This window comes from Cetorhinus maximus, chromosome 14 (genome assembly GCF_964194155.1).
Source record: "Cetorhinus maximus chromosome 14, sCetMax3.hap1.1, whole genome shotgun sequence".
NCBI classification, from domain to species: Eukaryota; Metazoa; Chordata; class Chondrichthyes; order Lamniformes; family Cetorhinidae; genus Cetorhinus; species Cetorhinus maximus.
Window position 1 is genome coordinate 113,043,347 of NC_135892.1, and position 22,111 is coordinate 113,065,457.

A 22,111-nucleotide genomic window follows, 5' to 3' on the forward strand; every position below is an offset into this window, starting at 1 on the left:
ACCTACCTTACAAGAAACCAGAAAAACATTATGAAAATTATTACACCTTCATGACAGTAACTCACTTCCTGACTCTCCAAAGCCTGCCCGCCTTCTACAAGGCACAAGTCAGGAGTGTGATGGAATACTCTCCATTTGCCTGGATGAGTGCAGCTCCAACAACACTCAAGAAACTTGACACCATCCAGGCCAAAGCAGCCAGCTTAATTGGCAGCCCATCCACAAGCATTTCACTCCCCCCACCACTGATGCACAGTGGCGGCAGTGTGTACCATCTACTAGAAGCACTGCAGCAATTTGCCAAGGTTCCTTCGACCGCACCTTTCAAACCCGAGATCTCCACCATTTAGAAGACAAGGGCATCAGGTGCTTGGGAACACCACCACCTGCAAGTTCGTCTCCAAGCTGCACATCATCCTGACTTAGAAGTATATCGGTGTTCTTTCATCGTCACTGGGTCAAAATCCTAGAATTCCCTTCCTAACAGAACTGTTAGCTACAACCTCATGGACAACAATGGTTCAAGAAGGTGGAACACTACCACCTTCTCAAGGGCAATTAGGAATGGGCACCAAATGCTGACCTTTGCTGTGATGCCCATATTTCATAAAGAAATGGATTATAGTTCAAGAACATGACTACTACAATCCTGTAACCAGATCATTAATTCACTATATTTCAAAACTAGCAGTCGTCTTAATTCTGACCCCTGGGGAACCCAATGTATATCTTTCTCCAGTATGGAAAACAACTGTTCACGACTACTCCTTGGTTTCTTCCTCTTTGCCAATTTCATATCCACACATGTCCCTGCCCCTTTAATCCCATGAGATGTAATTTTGCTAACAAGTCTACTATATCGTAGGCTATCCAACACTATTTGAAAGTCCATATATCAAACATGAGCTGTTCATGTCATGTACATGAGCCCTCATCAACTTTCTTCATTTAGGAACTTAGTCAAGTTAACTAAACATGGTCTTGAACAAATCTTGCTGACTTTAATTTATTTGACCATTCTTTTCCCAATGCCAATTAATTTTGTTCTAGATTATTGTCTCTACCAGTTTGAAAACTTTATTTTTACAACAGAAACGGTGGGATTTTTTCACAGGAATATGTGTGCTCCTGTCCTTGTGCATGTGCACAGTACATCGCTGTGTGTAACTGTTTGTAACTGTTTGTGTGTACGTGGCCTGAATTTTCCGGTTGTCAGGGTTCGAGGGGGGGGTGGAGCAGGACCGGGCGTGGGCGGGTGTGGACCCGATCGCCATCCGCGATTGGGTCCGGGCCACCATTTTACACGGACGTGTCAATTAAGGCCCGCCCGGCATATTTCTCGACCCCGTGGATAATGGGAGTGTGCGGGCGGTGGTGGGCGTGCACAGACCGCGGGGACCAATGGCGACCTGGTGGTCTGTTTAAATGAAGGCCTGGCAGCCTTTTCCAAGCTGCTCACAATGGCCAGTGCAAGTCCACAGCAGAGGGCTTCTGGTGAGCAGGCCAGGCTGGAGGGTGGGGCCTGTGTGCCCCTCGTTTTTCGGTTGACTGCCTTGCTGCCCTCCTCGAGGAGTCAGCAGCAAGCCAGGAGGTGCTGGTTCCCCAGGATTGGGGGAGGGGCCCCCCCCACATGACGAAATGTGCCTGGGAGGAGGTGGCGGAGGTGGTGAGCTCCCGCGATGTGGTGCGACGCACCTGGATCCAGTGTCGCAAGCATTTCAATGACTTGTTGCGCTCTGGCAGGGTGAGTACCATGTTGGCATTGGGCATTTAACCCAGCAGGTAGGCTTATGCCCCCTGCTGCACCCGCCCCCAAGTCTGAGTGTAGTAGCTGCAATGGATCATTGACGGTATGTGTCCTGTGCTGGGTGGGCCAGCAGATATTGCCCATGCTGAGGTCAGCCTGAGAGGGTGATGAGGAGATGAATTTTCCCTCGCAGCATGTGTTACACTGAGTCCCACATGGCTGGTGTGGGGGCAGCCTGGAGGAGCTGCACCTGGGTACAGTGCTGGAACTCCAGGACATGTCCAAGTCAGGGTGATGAGATGGTGGGAGGGGAGTTTCAAGGTGGCGTTGGCAATGAACCATCTGCTGCGCTCCGCACTCCATGTGCTTGCGCCTCCTTGCTGTGGAAGGATATACCGAGTGGGGGGTGGTGAGGGGGTGGGGAACAGGCCTAGCATCTTTATGTGAGTGTTCGGCAGCAGCAGGGTGAGGGGGCACTGGAGCCCTGGTATGTCCCACTCTGGTTGGGGTGGGCCGTGCGTGAAGTGAGTCCATGTGCAATTTGCACTAATCAATGCTGTTCTCTCCTTTTCAGCTGAAGAATGCTCATAACGTGGCAGAGCGGGTGAGGACTGGCGGCGGCCAGGCGCAGATCGCCATTCTAAGCCAGTTCGAGCTGGAGGTCCTGGATCTGGAGAGGCGCCATGTACCCAGGTCCACTGGTGTTGGTGAGGCTGGGGTGCCACGGCCAGGTATTTATGCCCAACAGTGGGGTCTGCATTGTCCTCCCAGCAGCCATAGCAGGGCTGAATGTTAAATGATTTAATTTTGAACATGGCTTGACCATTGCTTATGGAAGGATGAGCACATAATGATCCGGGGAACAGGGCTGAACTTTGTCATTGTCTCCACGTTAACTGATCCAATGTCCTTGTTCTTCCTTTCAACATCATCGGAGCAGGGCCGGGAGGAGGAGCAGCAGAGGCCCCTCTCACACCTGAGGGGCCTGAATTCTCACCAGTGTCACACCATTTCTGCGAGGCAGGCACCAGCGCAGATACTAGCACCTCGGTGGGAATTCGAACATCGACTAGTGCCCCGGGGCACAGTGGTGAGGGCACTTCACAGTCGCTGGAGGAGCTGGCAGAGACAGAGAGTGCCCATGGCGCCAGCAGTCAGAGGACTCCAGGGGACCAGGCACATGCTCAGTCGGTGTCTGATGATGTGCCTCTGGATGTGCAGCAAGCGCAGGAAATGCGACCGGATGTGTGGGAGCATCTGGGGGAGATACATGAGGCTGTGCTTGGCTTGGTCTCCGTGGTGGAGGAGTCTACGCGGACGATTGCCGAAGCAATGAGCCACATGTCCGAACACTATGCGTCCTCCATGGAGAGAGTGGTGACTCTCATGGAGAGGCTCCTCCAGGAGACCCATCAGGGCTTCCTGGGGATGCGCTCTGACCAGCAAGCCCTCATATCGGCATTGACCTCAGCTGGTCAGTGCCAGTGTGGGAGATGGTTTGGGCATCAAGTTTCCCAGCTCGGTGCCCATCCATCCACAGAGCAGGGAGATCCAAAGTGACCTCACGTCGGTGCAGCAGCTGCCTGTCGTCTCTGCGAGCTCCTCTCAGGGCGCTCCAGATGAGGGCGGCAGCTCCTCTGACCCTCTCCCAGGGACTGTAGCATCCGGTGAGGCTGCGACGACTGGGGAGATGCCAGCTGTGGAACTGGCAGCTCCCTCCCAGGCGGGGCCAGCACAGGCTCCACGGGCCAGAGGACGCCCGCCAAGGTCATCGAGGCCAACAGGACAGCAGAGTCAGCAGACTCTCAGATGCCATCTCCGAGCGATGGGGCGGCACCAAGACATAGCACCCGGAAACAAAAGCATAAGGCACCTTAGGCACACCATGGGGTTTTCACTGGTGCTTTTGTGTTGGCCCAAAATGAGGCACTTATGATTTTATTTGATTTGTAATATTATTGTCTTTTTTTTGAAATAAGTTGCTTTACTTGACATATTAAATTCAGATATGTCACCATGGCTGAGGGAGCCTCTTTACTTCTGCATGTGGATGGTTTCCAAATCTGTAATGAGGGCTTTGTTGGATATTCAGCTTTATTAACAAGGCCCTTAGTTACTGTTGCTAACCTGGCAGATTTTGCACTCAGGTGTTGAGTATCGAGCCGACAGCCCAGGTTTGTCCGGGAGGTCCATCTGTGGTGTGTTAGCTGAAGGTTCGTTGGATTAAAGCCTCCCGGGTGTCCCTGCCTCCCTGGAGTATGCCCGGGTCAGCGTCTACCCCCTCAGCATTTCCCTGTGCGTGCTCATCCTCGGACTCACTGCTGGACTCATCGTGTGCAGCTGCAGCCACTGCGTCTACATCTTCATCGTTCACTGTGTCCCCCCTTTCCAGCACCAGATTGTGGAGAGTGCAGCATGTAACCACTATCACCGAGATACGATCTGAGGGGTACTGGAGTGCGTCCCCTGAGCGGTCCAGGCATCGGAAGCGTATCTTGAGAAGACCGATGGTTCTCTCCACCACAACCCTTGTGGAGGCGTGGCTCCTATTGTAGCGCTGCTCAGCTTCTGTTCTTGGATGGGGGAGAGGCATCATGAGCCACCTTCTGAGGGGATAGCCCTTGTCACCCAGCAGCCATCCATCCAGCCGGGCTGGAGCACTGAACAGCCCCGGCACCTGGGAGTGTCTGAGGATGTAGGCGTCATGGGAGCTCCCTGGGTACCTTGCACAGACTTGTAGAATCAGCATCCTGTGATCACACACTATCTGCACGTTCATGGAGTGGAAGCCCTTCCTGTTGACGAAGGCACTGGGCTCACCTGCTGGCGCCTTGATGGCCACATGTGTACAGTCTATAGCACCCTGGACACAGGGGAAGCCAGCAATGGCCGTGAAGCCTCTGGCTCACTGTGCCTAACTTGCCTGGTCGCAGCAGAAGTGGATGAAGGTCAATGCCCGTCTGAACAGAGCGTCTGTAACCTGCTTGACACAAGTGTGGACAGCTGATTGGGAGACACCGCAAAGATCACCCACCGAGCCCTGGAAGGAGCCAGAGGCATAGAGGTTGAGGGCAGCTGTGACCTTTAGAGCCGCTGGCATGGGGTGCCCACCCGCACAGTTAGCGGAGATCTCAGGCCCAATCATCTGACAGATATAGTTGACTGTCTCCCTTGAGAGATGGAGCCTCCTTCAGCACTGCACCTCAGACATATTGAGGTAGCCGCTTTACTGCCTGTAAACCCTGGCAGCAGGATAGTGGTGTCTTCTGCAGCCACTTCCGCCTTGGGCTTCCTGTTGGCCCTGCACCCCTTGTGCCTGCACCTGGCCTCCCAAAGGTGGCTTCCCTGGAGGCTGAATGTACACTCCTGGCCTCCTCCCACTTCTAGCCCTCCCTTCCTCCTCAGAGGAGTTGCCTCCAGTGGAGAGTTCAGCTCCCATTCCCAGGCTAAGGGAAGGCTTCCTGAAACCTGCAGGCCCAGAAAAGATTCCTCACTGCAGAGTGCTGACCTGAAGGTTAAGAGTCCAGACAAAGCAGCTGGTGTGCGTTTGGAAGCATTGCAGATCACACAGGCAAGTTTGAAAAACTTTCAAAAATAAAAACTTGTCTGTGCACATTCACAACCCACTGAGCCCTCTTATCCTGCCCGTGGATGAGGTTAATACAAATGTGTCCTACCCGCCTGCCCGTTGCACCTGTGTGCTGACCCGAAGATTGTACAGACGCCGAAAAATCAGCATCGATTGAAGACTAAAGAGCCTTAAGTGGCCGGTTAATTAATGGCACCCTCGCCCAGTGAAATATCGCGATGGCGCATGGTGAGGTCGGGACGCTCGCCCGACATCACTGCACGTCATTTTACACGCGGTGGTGCGGGTCCCGCCCCCACGCGACAACGGGAAAAGTCTGCCCCGTGTGTCTGTGTGCACAAGTATGCGAGCCTGAGTTGGTGTATCTTGTGTTTGAATGCATGCATGTGTCTGAGTTAGTATTGTTTGTCTCTGTCACGAAGCTATTAATGTATATAATATTTTGGAAAATATTTTTATTTTAAAATAGAGGTTTAGTTTGTGGGTGTGTCTTAACTGGATTAAAGCCAGCTAGTCTGGGTGCTTTGATGTGTACTAGTTTTGATATGTAAGAGAGATAGTGTGCATTTGCATTTTTTGAATAGAGCATTCAAGAAGTGGGGTGAAAACGGACACCTATCTAGCAGCTACCAAGCAATATGTTTATATTACTAATCAGGTTGGTACAATGAAAAGGGTTTTATTGTCAAAGAGGTTTAGTTCAGAGATTGTTGATACAATGAGAATTAACATTCAATGGGGCTGGTAGGTATAACTTCTGTAGTTTTCGGGTGTGCAGAGCAGAGGCAATGTGAGATCAAAAGGCAGCTGCAAGCCTCCAACTGGCTACACAGGAACCAAAGTGAAAAGAACCTCATTTTGAACTTGTAAGGTGAAAATGCTTTGCCTGGTGTTTGGTTAAGTCTATGGGTTGCTGTTGCCTTAATGGAGATTAGTTTGGGAATTTGTTAAAAGTTATGATAGTAGTAATTTGTAGCCATGTGTACATATATTTTAACCTATATAAAGTATTGAAATGTTTAATTTAGTTTAATGTAAAGCCTTGAGAACTGGTGGTCTGAATCCTGAATTTAGAGTCTCATCTCAAACATATCAATGAAAAATTATAGGCTATGAAAGTTGATTAAAGTTCCCTCCGGGATTTTTAAATAACTCCACTTTACCAACTGCATCGGTCATAACAGTCTGTGTGTGTGTAGATTGGTGTATGTTTGTGTGTGTCTCTAAGTTAGTCTGTGACTGTGTGAGTGTGTCTATGAGTTCGTGAGTATCACGTGTATCTAACTGTGTGTCTGTCTGAGTTACAGTATTGTGTGTGTGTGTGTGTGTGTGTGTTTTATTCATTCACAGGATGTGGGCTTCACTGGCTGGGTCAGCATTTAATGTCCATCCCTAATTGCCCTTGAGAAGGTGGTGCTGAGCCGCCTTCTTGAACCGCTGCAGTCCATGTGGTGTAGGCACACCCACAGTGCTGTTAGGAAAGGAGTTCCAGGATTTTGACCCAGCGACAGTGAAGGAATAGTGATATATTTCCAAGTCAGGATGGTGAATGACTTGGAGGGGAACTTCCAGGTGGTGATGTTCCCATCTATCTGCTGCCCTTGTCCTTCTAGATGGTAGTGGTTGCGGGTTTGGAAGCTGCTGTTGAAGGAGCCTTGGTGAATTCCTGCAGTGCATCTTGTAGATGATACACACTGTTGCCACTGTGTGTTGGTGGTGGAGGGAGTGAATGTTTGTGGATGTGGTACCAATCAAGCGGGCTGCTTTGTCCTGGATGGTGTCTAGCTTCTTGAGTGTTGTTGGAGCTGCACCCATCCAGGCAAGTGGGGAGTATTCCATCACACTCCTGACTTGTGCTTGGTTATGTGTGTGTGTGTGAGAGTTAGTAATATTCTCTGTGTGTCTTAAACTAATGTCTGTTTCTGCTTGTTGTAGTTGTGTTAACATCACAGACTAATATCCGTATTCCACTAATATTTATATGGGTAGCGCTAGATAAACCAGGCATGAGCTGCTGAGATGGTAGCCCTGATGTTAAAAAAAATTAAATGGAAGAAGAGCAATTGTCATAGGGGACTCTATAGTCAGGGGCTTAGATAGGCGCTTCTGTGGTCATGAAAGAGACACCAGGATGGTATGTTGCCTCCCTGGTGCCAGGGTCCAGGATGTCTCTGATCGGGTGCGGGACATTCTGAAGGGGGCGGGAGAACAGCCAGAGGTCGTGGTACACATTGGTGCTAACGACATAGGCAGGAAGAGTGATGAGGTCCTGCAGCGGGAGATCAGGGAGTTAGGCAGAAAGTTAAAAAACAGGACCTCTAAAGTTGTAACCTCAGGATTACCCCCTGTGCCACATGCCAGTGTGCTAGAAATAGGAAGATAGTGCAGCTAAACACGTGGATGAACAGATGGTGTAGGAGGGAGGGTTTCTGATCCAGATCATTGGGATCTCTTCCAGAGCAATAGGTCAGCGGGTGAAATAAAGGACTGGGAACTAGTGAATATGGCCAGTAGGACTAAGAGGAAGAGCAGGTAGGAAGAAATTACTGAACACAGTGGGACTGGGGGTCTGAAATGCATTTGTTTCAATGCGAGAAGTATAACAGGCAAGGCAGATGAGCTTAGAGCTTGGATTAGTACTTGGGACTTTGATGTTATTGCTATTACAGAGACTTGGTTGAAGGATGGACAGGATTGGCAGATAAACGTTCCAGGATTTAGATGTTTCAGGCAGGATAGAGAGGGATGTAGAAGAGGTGGGGGAGTTGCACTGCTGGTTAAGGGGAATATCACAGCTGTACGACAGGAGGACACCTCATTGGGCTCATGCAGCGAGGCAATATGGGTATAGCTCCGGAATAGGAAGGGTGCAGTCACAATGTTGGGGGTTTACTATAGGCCTCCCAATTGCCGGCGGGAGATTGAGGAACAGTTATGTAGGCAGATTTTGGAAAGATGTAAAAGCAATAGGGTTGTTGTGATGGGTAATTTTAACTTTCCCTATATTGGCTGGGAATCACTTAGTGCTAGGGGTTTGGATGGTGCAGAATTTGTAAGGTGCATCCAGGAGGGCTTCCTGAGACAATATGTAGATAGTCCAACTAGGGAAGGGGCAATACTGGACCTGGTATTAGGGAATGAACCCAGCCAGGTGGTCGAAGTTTCAGTAGGGGAGCATTTCGGGAAAAGTGACCATAATTCAGTAAGTTTCAAGGTACTGGTGGATAAGGATAACAGGAGTCCTCGGGTTAAGGTGCTTAATTGGGGGAAGGCTAATTATAACAATATTAGGCAGGAACTGAGGAATCTAGACTGGAGGCGGATGTTTGAAGGCAAATCAACAACTGACATGTGGGGGGCTTTCGAACGTCAGTTGATAAGAATTCAGGACCGGCATGTTCCTGCTAGGATGAAGGATAAGCATGGCAAGTTTCAGGAACCTTGGATAACGAAAGATATTGTGAGATTAGTCAAAAAGAAAAGGGAAGCATTCGTAAGGGCTAGAAGGCTGGGAACAGATGAAGCCCGTGGAGAATATAAAGAAAGTAGGAAGAAACTTAAGCAAGGAGTCAGGAGGGCTAAAAGGGGTCATGAAAAGCCATTGGCAACCAGGATTAAGGAAAATCCCAAGGCCTTTTATACATATGTAAAAAGCAAGAGGGTAGCCAGGGAAAGGGTAGGCCCACTCAGGGACAGAGGTGGGAATCTGTGTGTGGAGCCAGAGGAAATGGGAGAGATACTAAATGAATACTTCTCATCAGTATTCACCAAAGAGAAGGGCTTAGTGGTCGATTTGTCTAGGGAAGAGTGTGTAGATAGCCTGGATCATGTTGAGATCAAAAAAGAGGTGTTAGGCATCTTGAAGAATATTAAGGTGGATAAGTCCCCAGGGCCAGATGGGATCTACCCCAGAGTACTGAGGGAGGCAAGGGAGGAGATTGCTGGGGCCTTGACAGAAATCTTTGTATCCTCACTGGCTACGGGTGGGGTCCCAGAGGACTGGAGAATGGCCAATGTTGTTCCATTGTTTAAGAAGGGTAGCAGGGATAATCCAGGAAATTACAGGCTGGTGAGCCTTACGTCAGTGGTAGGGAAATTATTGGAGAAGATTCATCGTGACAGGATTTACTACCATTTGGAAGCAAATGGGCGTATTAGTAAAAGGCAACATGGTTTTGTGAAGGGGAGGTCATGTCTCACTAACTTGATCGAGTTTTTCGAGGAAGTGACAAAGATGATCGATGATGGAAGGGCAGTGGTTGTTATCTACATGGATTTCAGTAAGGCCTTTGACAAGGTCCCTCATGGCAGACTGGTACAGAAGGTAAAGTCGCACGGGATCAGAGGTGAGCTGGCAAGGTGGATACAGAATTGACTTGGTCATAGAAGCCAACGGGTAGCAGTGGAAGGGTGTTTTTCTGAATGGAGAGCTGTGACTAGTGGAGTTCCGCAGGGATCAGTGCTGGGACCTTTCCTGTTTGTAGTATATGCAAATGATTTGGAGGAAAATGTAACTGGGCTAATTAGTAAGTTTGCAGACGACACTAAGGTTGGAGGAGTTGCAGATAGTGAAGAGGATTGTCAAAGGATACAACGGGATATAGATCGGTTGGAGACTTGGGCGGAGAAATGGCATATGGAGTTTAATCCGGACAAATGCGAGGTAATGCATTTTGGAAGGTCTAATACAGGTAGGAATTATACAGTAAATGGCAGAACCCTTAAGTGCATCGACGGGCAGAGGGATCTGGGTGTACAGGTTCACAAGTCACTGAAAGTGGCAATGCAAGTGGATAAGGTAGTCAGGAAGGCATATGGCATGCTTGCCTTCATCAGCAGCGGTATTGAGTATAAAAGCTGGGAAGTCATGCTGCAGTTGTATAGAACCTTGGTTAGGCCACACTTGGAATATTGTGTGCAATTCTGGTTGCCACTTTACCAGAAGGATATGGAGGCGTTGGAGAGGGTGCAGAGGAGGTTTACCAGGATGCTGCTTGGTCTGGAGGTTATTAGTTATGAGGAGAGGTTGGAGAAACTCGGATTGTTCTCACTAGAGCGATGGAGATTGAGGGGCGACTTGATAGAAGTTTACAAAATTATGAGTGGCATGGACAGAGTAGATAGTCAGAAGCTTTTTCCCAGGGTGGAAGAGTCAATTACTAGGGGGCATAGATTTAAGGTGAGAGGAGAAAGCGAGAGAGGAGATGTGCAGGGCAAGTTTTTTACGCAGAGGGTAATGAGTGTCTGGAATTCGCTGCCAGAGGAGGTGGTGGAAGCAGGTACTATAGTGGTGTTTAAGAGGCAGCTTGACAAATACATGAATAGGATGGGAATAGAGGGATACGGACCCCGGAAGTGAAAAATGTTTTAGTTGACGGGCAATATGATTGGCGCAGGCTTGGAGGGCCGAAGGGCCTGTTCCTGTGCTGTACTTTTCTTTGTTCTTTGGAAATAATCTAAAGATGGGCCTTGAAGATTTCCAGTGACTATTTCCTTTAGCAGCTTGTTCCATTGTGGGATTATCCATGGGAAGAAAGATTGTTAATACACTGTCTTGGAAACACATGGCCTTTGTAGTTTGTGTGGGTGACTATCTCATGTTTACTCATTGCTGGAGGGGACCAGGTATGTGTTCCTGTCAATCCCCACCGGTCCAGTCCATAGTTTATAGATCACGGTCAGTCTATTTTTCCTGATTCCCATTCCAAATCTTTGATCAGGGATGTGACTCTTGCTTAATCTTTGGATCCCTTCAATCTTATTTATATCCCTTGCCGCACAGTTTAAGGATTCCCCCATGCAACTTGCAAACTCCAGGATTGGACGAACAAAATGTTTGGTAAGACATAACTCTGATATTTTTTTGTTGTAACACTTAAAGATTCATCTTCAGAAATGCAAGAACCCTGTTTGCTGTTTGCACGTTTGAATGAGTGAGTACAGTGTGAGTCTGTAGTGAGGATTGTGTGTGTGTGTGTGTTTTTCAATAGCAGGGCAGCCCCTCCCCTTCCCCACCCCCCAGCCCCCTGTAGATCGCAGGGACTAACCGGTGTTGTGTCCCTCACCAAAACCACTGTAACTTCCTTTGTGAATCCCAAGCCCGAGAAACTGAGACTAACTTTTGCACAGTTTCGCACCCTTGCGGGTTCTGCTCCTGCTGGACAGGAAAGGACAGGAGGCAAACTGGGGATCGCTGAGCAGCAGAGCAGAGGCCGGCCGGATGCCGTCTGAATGAGGGGGAGCGATGCTTGGCCGATCGGGGTGAGTCAGTCCATCCCTCTCCAGCATGTTTGCTGACAGCACAACTCCAGAAACATATGACCCAAAGTTGGAGGTTTATTTTCTCTCCCTGCCTTAATTCTCCTTTCCCTGGCCCCAACCTGTGTGTCCAAGGAGCAGACAATGATTCTGTATTGATATATGTTTACCAGCTGCTCCTTGCGACATATAAGAGGGTGAAACTACAATTGCTTTTATTTATATTGAGGATTTTTCTCTTTTGCATCTGGAATGCATTAATAAGATGCTATATTTTCACTGTCCCCTTTAACTTGTTGCTGATGTCTTTGTACTGTTTAAGGGAACACGATACCATAGGTAGAATTTGTCTTTTTTTAAATCTTCGCCCCCCTACCCCCTTTATTACCCCCCCACCCACCCACCTTGGCGGATTATGGTCTGGTTTGGAGGGAGGGGCCATTCTTTGGAGTTGGTTTGTTTTGGAAAGTAAGTTTACAATGATCATCCTTCGCTCTCTCTCTCTCTCTCTCTCTCCCTGGCGAGTGTTTTAGATACAATCGCAGAGACAGGTCTGACCTGTGGCAGTTCTCAACCAAAATTTTATGAATGGCTTTGGAGGAATGGGGGCGGGACTCATGAAGGCTGGTCTTTGTAAGTACACATTACAGAATGTAATGTAGCCAACGTCCAGCGCTACAACAATAGCGTTGCTGCTTTCAACCGTGACCTCGACAGGAATCTCGGTGGCTGTGGCTCAGAATTACTATAAAATATTCTAAACTCTGAACTAGCATTATCCCCTGCTTACTGCTCCCCCCTCCCCGCCCCCTCCCCGTTTTGTCAATAACATTGCAACATACAACTCAGGGTGATTATAGCGGATGTCGTTTTTCACCCTCGGCCTGAACATCTTTGTCATTTCCTCTACTTCAGATTAGAAATGGGGAGAAATGTGTTGCCTGCTCAAACATGCACATTTATAACCCTGCAAAACACACACACATTTATAACCCTGCGAAACACACATACAAATGCACGCATAAAACCCTGCAAAACGCACACAAATTAAACTCTGCAAAACACACACAAGTAAAACCCTGCAAAACACACACATGTAAAACTCTGCAAAACACACACAAGTAAAACCCTGCAAAACACACACATGTAAAACCCTGCAAAACGCACACATGTAAAACCCTGCAAAACACACACAAGTAAAACCCTGCAAAACACACACATGTAAAACCCTGCAAAACACACACAAGTAAAACCCTGCACAACACACACGTAAAACCCTGCAAAACACACACAAATAAAACTCTGCAAAACACACACATGTAAAACCCTGCAAAACACACACATGTAAAACCCTGCAAAACACACACAAGTAAAACCCTGCAAAACATACACATGTAAAACCCTGCAAAACGCACACATGTAAAACTCTGCAAAACGCACACATGTAAAACCCTGCAAAACACACACGTAAAACACACATATAGAACCCTGCAAAACACACACAAGTAAAACCCTGCAAAACACACACATGTAAAACACACATGTAAAACCCTGCGAAACGCACACAAGTAAAACCCTGCAAAACGCACACATGTAAAACCCTGCAAAACGCACACATGTAAAACCCTGCAAAACGCACACATGTAAAACCCTGCAAAATGCACACATGTAAAACCCTGGAAAACACACATGTAAAACCCTGCAAAACGCACACATGTAAAACCCTGGAAAACACACATGTAAAGCCCTGGAAAACACACACAAGTAAAACCCTGCAAAACGCACACATGTAAAGCCCTGGAAAACACACACATGTAAAACCCTGCAAAACGCACACATGTAAAACCCTGCAAAACGCACACATATAAAACCCTGCAAAACACACACAAGTAAAACTCTGCAAAACGCACACATGTAAAACCCTGGAAAACACACATGTAAAACCCTGCAAAATGCACACATGTAAAACCTTGCAAAACACACACATGTAAAACCCTGCAAAACACACACATGTAAAACCCTGGAAAACACACATGTAAAACCCTGCAAAACGCACACATGTAAAACCCTGCAAAACACACATATAAAACCCTGCAAAACACACATGTGTAAAACCCTGCAAAACGCACCCAAGTAAAACCGTGCAAAACGCACACTTGGAAAACACACATATAAAACCCTGCAAAACGCACACATGTAAAACCCTGCAAAACGCACACAATGAAAACCCAGTAAAACACACAAATAAAATCCTGCAAAACATATACATAAAAACCCTGCAAAACACACACACAAAACCCTGCAAAACACACACACAAAACCCTGCAAAACGCACATGTAAAACCCTGCAAAACACACATATAAAAACCCTGCAAAACACACACATAAAAACCCTGCAAAACACACAAATAAAACCCAGTAAAACACACAAATTAAACCCTGTAAAACACACACACAAAAACCCTGCAAAACACACACATAAAACCCAGTAAAACACACAAATAAAACCCAGTAAAACACACAAATAAAACCCTGCAAAACACACACATAAAAACCCTGCAAAACACATAAATAAAACCTAGTAAAATACACACATAAAAACCCTGCAAAACACACAAATAAAACCCTGCAAAACACACACAAAACCCTGCAAAACACACACACACATAATACCCTGCAAAACGCACACACACAAAACCCTGCAAAACGCACACACACAAAATCCAGCAAAATACACACATGTGCACAAAACCCTGCAAACCGCACACACACGTAAAACCCTGCAAAACGCACACACACACAAAACCCTGCAAAACGCACACACACATAAAACCCAGCAAAACACACACATGTGCACAAAACCCTGCAAAACGCACACACACACAAAACCCTGCAAAACGCACACACATGTAAAACCCAGCAACACACACATACACACAAAACCCTGCAAAACACACACACATAAACCCGTGCAAAACACACACACGCACAAAACTCTGCAAAACGCACACACAAAGACACACACACACAAAACCCTGCAAAACACACACAAAACTCGGCAAAACACACACACACACATAATACCCTGAAAAACGCACACATACACAAAACACTGCAAAACACACACATACGCAAAACCCTGCAAAACGCACACACACATCACGCTGCAAAATGCACACACACACATAAAACCCTGCAAAACGCACACACACATAAAACTCTGCAAAATGCACACACACACAAAACCCTGCAAAACACACACACACAAAACCCTGCAAAACACAAACATACACACAAAACCCTGCAAAACCCACACACACACACAAAACCTTGCAAAATACACACACACACACAAAACCCTGCAAAACACACACACGCATACACACAAAATCCTGCAAAACACAAACACACACAAAACCCTGCAAAACACAACACACACACACAAAACCCTGCAAAACACAAACACACACAAAATCCTGCAGAACGCACACACACACAAAACCCTGCAAAACACACACACACACAAAACCCTGCAAAACACACACACACAACCCTGCAAAACACACACACAAAACCCTGCAAAACGCACACACCCAAAACCCTGCAAAATGCACACACACACAAAACCCTGGAAAACACACACACACAAAACCCTGCAAAACACACACACATTCAAAACCCTGCAAAAACACACACACACAAACCCCTGCAAAACGCACACACACACAGAAAACCCTGCAAAACACACACGCACAGAAAACCCTGCAATACACACGCACACACACACACACAGAAAATCCTGCAAAACACACACACAAAACCCTGAAAAACATACACACAAAACCCTGAAAAACACACACACACACGCAAAACCCTACAAAACGCACACACATAAAACCCTGCAAAACACACACACACACACGCAAAACCCTACAAAACGCACACACGTAAAACCCTGCAAAACACACACACACACAACACTGCAAAACGCACACACAGACAAAACACTGCAAAACGCACACACACAAAACCCTGCATAACACAAACACACACATAAAACCCTGCAAAACACACACACAACCCTGCAAAACGCACACACACAAAACCCTGCAAAACGCACACACACACAAAACCTTGGAAAACACACACACACAACACCCTGCATAACACACACACACTCAAAACCCTGCAAAAAACACACACACATAAAACCCAGCAAAACACACACACAAAACCCTGCAAAACACACACACACAAACCCTTGCAAAACGCACACACACAGAAAACCCCGCAAAACACACACGCACAGAAAACCCTGCAATACACACGCACACACACACACACACACAGAAAATCCTGCAAAACACACACACAAAACCCTGAAAAACACACACACACGCAAAACCCTACAAAACACATACACATAAAACCCTGCAATACACACACACAACACTGCAAAACGCACACACAGACAAAACACTGCAAAACGCACACACAAAAAACCCTGCAAAACACACAGACACATAAAACCCTGCAAAACACACACACAACCCTGCAAAACGCACACACACAAAACCCTGCAAAACACACACACATAAAGCCCTGTAAAACGCGCACACGCACAAAACCCTGCAAAACGCGCACACATAAAACCCTGCAAAAAACACACACACATAAAACGCTGCAAAACGCACACACACACAAAACCCTGCAAAATGCACACACATAAAATCCAGCAAAACACACACATGGGCACAAAACCCTGCAAACCGCACACACACGTAAAACCCTGCAACACGCACACACACACAAAACCCTGCAACACACACATACACACAAAACCCTGCAAAACGCACACACGCACAAAACTCTGCAAAACGCACACACAAAGACACACACAAAACCCTGCAAAACACACACAAAACCCTGCAAAACACACACACATAATACTCTGCAAAACGCACACACACACAAAACACTGCAAAACACACACATACGCAAAACCCTGCAAAACGCACACACACAAAACCCTGCAAAATGCACACACACACATAAAACCCTGCAAAACGCACACACATAAAACCCTGCAAAATGCACACACACACAAAACCCTGCAAAACACACACACACATAAAACCCTGCAAAACACACACACACACACACACACACACACACAAAACCCTGCAAAACACACACACACACAAAACCTTGCAAAATAGACACACACACAAAACCCTGCAAAATCCATACACACAAAACCCTGCAAAACACAAACACTCACAAAACCCTGCAAAACACAAACACACACACAAAACCCTGCAAAACACAAGCACACAAAACCCTCCAAAATGCACACACACACAAAACCCTGCAACACACACATACACACAAAACCCTGCAAAACACACACACATAAACCCCTGCAAAACGCACACACGCACAAAACTCTGCAAAACGCACACACAAAGACACATACACACAAAACCCTGCAAAACACACACAGATAATACTCTGGAAAACGCACACACACAAAACACTGCAAAACACACACATACGCAAAACCCTGCAAAACGCACACACACACAGCACCCTGCAAAATGCACACACACACATAAAACCCTGCAAAACGCACACACACATAAAACCCTGCAAAATGCACACACACACACAAAACCCTGCAAAACACACACACACACATAAAACCCTGCAAAACACACACACACACACACAAAACCCTGCAAAACACAAACATACACACAAAACCCTGCAAAACACACACACACACAAAACCTTGCAAAATACACACACAAACAAAACCCTGCAAAACCCACACACACAAAACCCTGCAAAACAAACACACACAAAACCCTGCAAAACACACACACATGCACACACACAAAATCCTGCAAAACACAAACACACACAAAACCCTGCAAAACACACACACACACAAAACCCTGCAAAACACACACACACAAAACCCTGCAAAACACACACGCACAGAAAACCCTGCAATACACACGCGCACACACACACACAGAAAATCCTGCAAAACACACACAAAAAACCCTGCAATACAAACGCACACACACACACACACGCAAAACCCTACAAAACGCACACACATAAAACCCTGCAAAACACGCACACACACACAACACTGCAAAACGCACACACAGACAAAACACTGCAAAACGCACACACACAAAACCCTGCATAACACAAACACACACGTAATACCCTGCAATACACACACACACACACACACACATAAAACCCTGCAAAACACACAGACACATAAAACCCTGCAAAACACACACACATAAAGCCCTGTAAAACGCGCACACATAAAACCCTGCAAAACACACACACACACAAAACCCTGCAAAATGCACACATACAAAACCCGGCAAAACGCACACACATAAAACCCTGCAAGACGAACACACACAAACCCCTGCAAAACGCACACACAAAACCCTGCAAAACACACACACATTCTAAAACCCTGCAAAACTCACACACACATAAACAAAGCCCTGCAAAACACACACAAACAAAACCCTGCAAAACACTCACACACAAAAAAGCCTGCAAAACACACAAACACAAAGCCCTGCGAAACGCACACACACAAAAAACCCTGCAAAACACAGACACACAAAAAACCCTGCAAAACACACACATATTACCCTGCAAAACGCACACACACACATAAAACCCTGCATAACGCTCACACACATAGAACCCTGCAAAAAACGCACACACATAAAACCCTGCAAAACGCACACACACAAAACCCTGCAAAACGCACACACACAAAACCCTGCAAAACACACACACACATAAAACCCTGCAAAACACACACACACACACACACACACACACACAAAACCCTGCAAAACACAAAAACACACCAAACCCTGCAAAACGCACACACACACAAAATCCTGCAAAACACACACACACACAAAACCCTGCAAAACGCACACACACAAAACCCTGCAAAACGCACACACACACAAAACCTTGGAAAACACACACACACAAAACCCTGCATAACACACACACACTCAAAACCCTGCAAAAAACACACACACATAAAACCCTGCAAAACACACACACAAAACCCTGCAAAACACACACACACAAACCCCTGCAAAACGCACACACACACAGAAAACCCCGCAAAACACACACACACAGAAAATCCTGCAAAACACACACACAAAACCCTGAAAAACACACACACACACGCAAAACCCTACAAAACGCACACACATAAAACCCTGCAAAACACACACACACACAAAACCCTGCAAAACACACACACACAAAACCATGCAAAATGCACACACACACAAAACCCTGCAACACACACATACACACAAAACCCTGCAAAACACACACACACGCACACACAAAATCCTGCAAAACACAAACACTCACAAAACCCTGCAAAACACAAACACACACACAAAACCCTGCAAAACACAAACACACAAAACCCTCCAAAATGCACACACACACAAAACCCTGTAACACAGACATACACACAAAACCCTGCAAAACACACACACATAAACCCCTGCAAAACGCACACACTCACAAAACTCTGCAAAACGCACACACAAAGACACATACACACAAAACCCTGCAAAACACACACACATAATACTCTGCAAAACGCACACACACACAAAACACTGCAAAACACACACATACGCAAAACCCTGCAAAACGCACACACACACAGCACCCTGTAAAATGCACACACACACACATAAAACCCTGCAAAACGCACACACACACAAAACCCTGCAAAACGCACACACATAAAATCCAGCAAAACACAGACATGGGCACAAAACCCTGCAAACCGCACACACACGTAAAACCCTGCAACACGCACACACACACAAAACCCTGCAACACGCACATACACACAAAACCCTGCAAAACACACACACATAAACCCCTGCAAAACGCACACACGCACAAAACTCTGCAAAATGCACACACAAAGACACACACAAAACCCTGCAAAACACACACAAAACCCTGCAAAACACACACACATAATACTCTGCAAAACGCACACACACACAAAACACTGCAAAACACACACATACGCAAAACCCTGCAAAACGCACACACACAGCGCCCTGCAAAATGCACACACACACATAAAACCCTGCAAAATGCACACACACACAAAACCCTGCAAAACACACACACACATAAAACCCTGCAAAACACACACACACACACACACACACAAAACCCTGCAAAACACACACACACACAAAACCTTGCAAAATAGACACACACACAAAACCCTGCAAAACAAACACACACACAAAACCCTGCAAAACACACACACACAAAACCATGCAAAATGCGCACACACACAAAACCCTGCAACACACACATACACACAAAACCCTGCAAAACACACACACACGCACACACAAAATCCTGCAAAACACAAACACTCACAAAACCCTGCAAAACACAAACACACACACAAAACCCTGCAAAACACAAACACACAAAACCCTCCAAAATGCACACACACACAAAACCCTGTAACACAGACATACACACAAAACCCTGCAAAACACACACACATAAACCCCTGCAAAACGCACACACTCACAAAACTCTGCAAAACGCACACACAAAGACACATACACACAAAACCCTGCAAAACACACACACATAATACTCTGCAAAACGCACACACACACAAAACACTGCAAAACACACACATACGCAAAACCCTGCAAAACGCACACACACAAAACCCTGCAAAATGCACACACACACATAAAAACCTGCAAAACGCACACACATAAAACCCTGCAAAATGCATACACACACAAAACCCTGCAAAACACACACACACATAAAACCCTGCAAAACACACACACACACACACACACACACACGCAAAACCCTGCAAAACACACACACACAAAACCATGCAAAACGCGCACACACACCAAACCCTGCAACACACACATACACACAAAACCCTGCAAAACACACACACACGCACACACACAAAATCCTGCAAAACACATACACTCACAAAACCCTGCAAAACACAAACACACACACAAAACCCTGCAAAACACAAACACACAAAACCCTGCAAAATGCACACACACACAAAACCCTGCAACACACATACACACAAAAGCCTGCAAAACACACACACATAAACCCCTGGAAAACGCACACACGCACAAAACTCTGCAAACTGCACACACAAAGACACATACACACGAAACCCTGCAAAACACACACACATAAACCCCTGCAAAACGCACACACACACAAAACACTGCAAAACACACACATACGCAAAACCCTGCAAAACGCACACACACACAGCACCCTGCAAAATGCACACACACACATAAAACCCTGCAAAACGCACACACACATAAAACCCTGCAAAATGCACACACACACACAAAACCCTGCAAAACACACACACACACACACACGCAAAACACACACACACACAAAACCTTGCAAAATACACACACACACAAAACCCTGCAAAATCCACACACACAAAACCCTGCAAAACAAACACACACACAAAACCCTGCAAAACACACACACACAAAACCATGCAAAACGCGCACACACACCAAACCCTGCAACACACACATACACACAAAACCCTGCAAAACACACACACACGCACACACACAAAATCCTGCAAAACACAAACACTCACAAAACCCTGCAAAACACAAACACACACACAAAACCCTGCAAAACACAAACACACAAAACCCTGCAAAACGCACACACACACAGCACCCTGCAAAATGCACACACACACATAAAACCCTGCAAAACGCACACACACATAAAACCCTGCAAAATGCACACACACACACAAAACCCTGCAAAACGCACACACACATAAAACCCTGCAAAACACACACACACACACACACACACAAAATCCTGCAAAACACAAACATACACACAAAACCCTGCAAAACACACACACACAAAACCTTGCAAAATACACACACACACAAAACCCTGCAAAACCCACACACACAAAACCCTGCAAAACACAAACACACACAAAACCCTGCAAAACACAAACACACACACAAAACCCTGCAAAACACAAACACACACAAAATCCTGCAAAACGCACACACACACAAAATCCTGCAAAACACACACACACACAAAACCCTGCAAAACACACACACACAACCCTGCAAAACACACACACAAAACCCTGCAAAATGCACACACACACAAAACCCTGCAAAACGCACACACACAAAACCCTGCAAAACGCACACACACACAAAACCTTGGAAAACACACACACACAAAACCCTGCAAAACACACACACATTCAAAACCCTGCAAAAAACACACACACATAAAACCCTGCAAAACACACACACAAAACCCTGCAAAACACACACACACAAACCCCTGCAAAACGCACACACACACAGAAAACCCTG

General features: G+C 46.5%; 1 protein-coding gene across 1 annotated transcript in view; it reads left to right on the forward strand.

The window, feature by feature from the left end:
* Window positions 1–11,522: 11,522 nt before the first annotated feature.
* The window catches only part of LOC144690179 (zinc finger protein PLAG1-like), a 91,354-nt gene continuing 80,765 nt past the window's right edge, over window positions 11,523–22,111 (forward strand). The window contains exon 1 of the mRNA XM_078557631.1: window positions 11,523–11,597. Within this exon, the coding sequence (XP_078413757.1) occupies window positions 11,568–11,597 (30 nt within the window). The 5' untranslated portion in view covers window positions 11,523–11,567. The remainder of the gene's footprint in view (window positions 11,598–22,111) is intronic.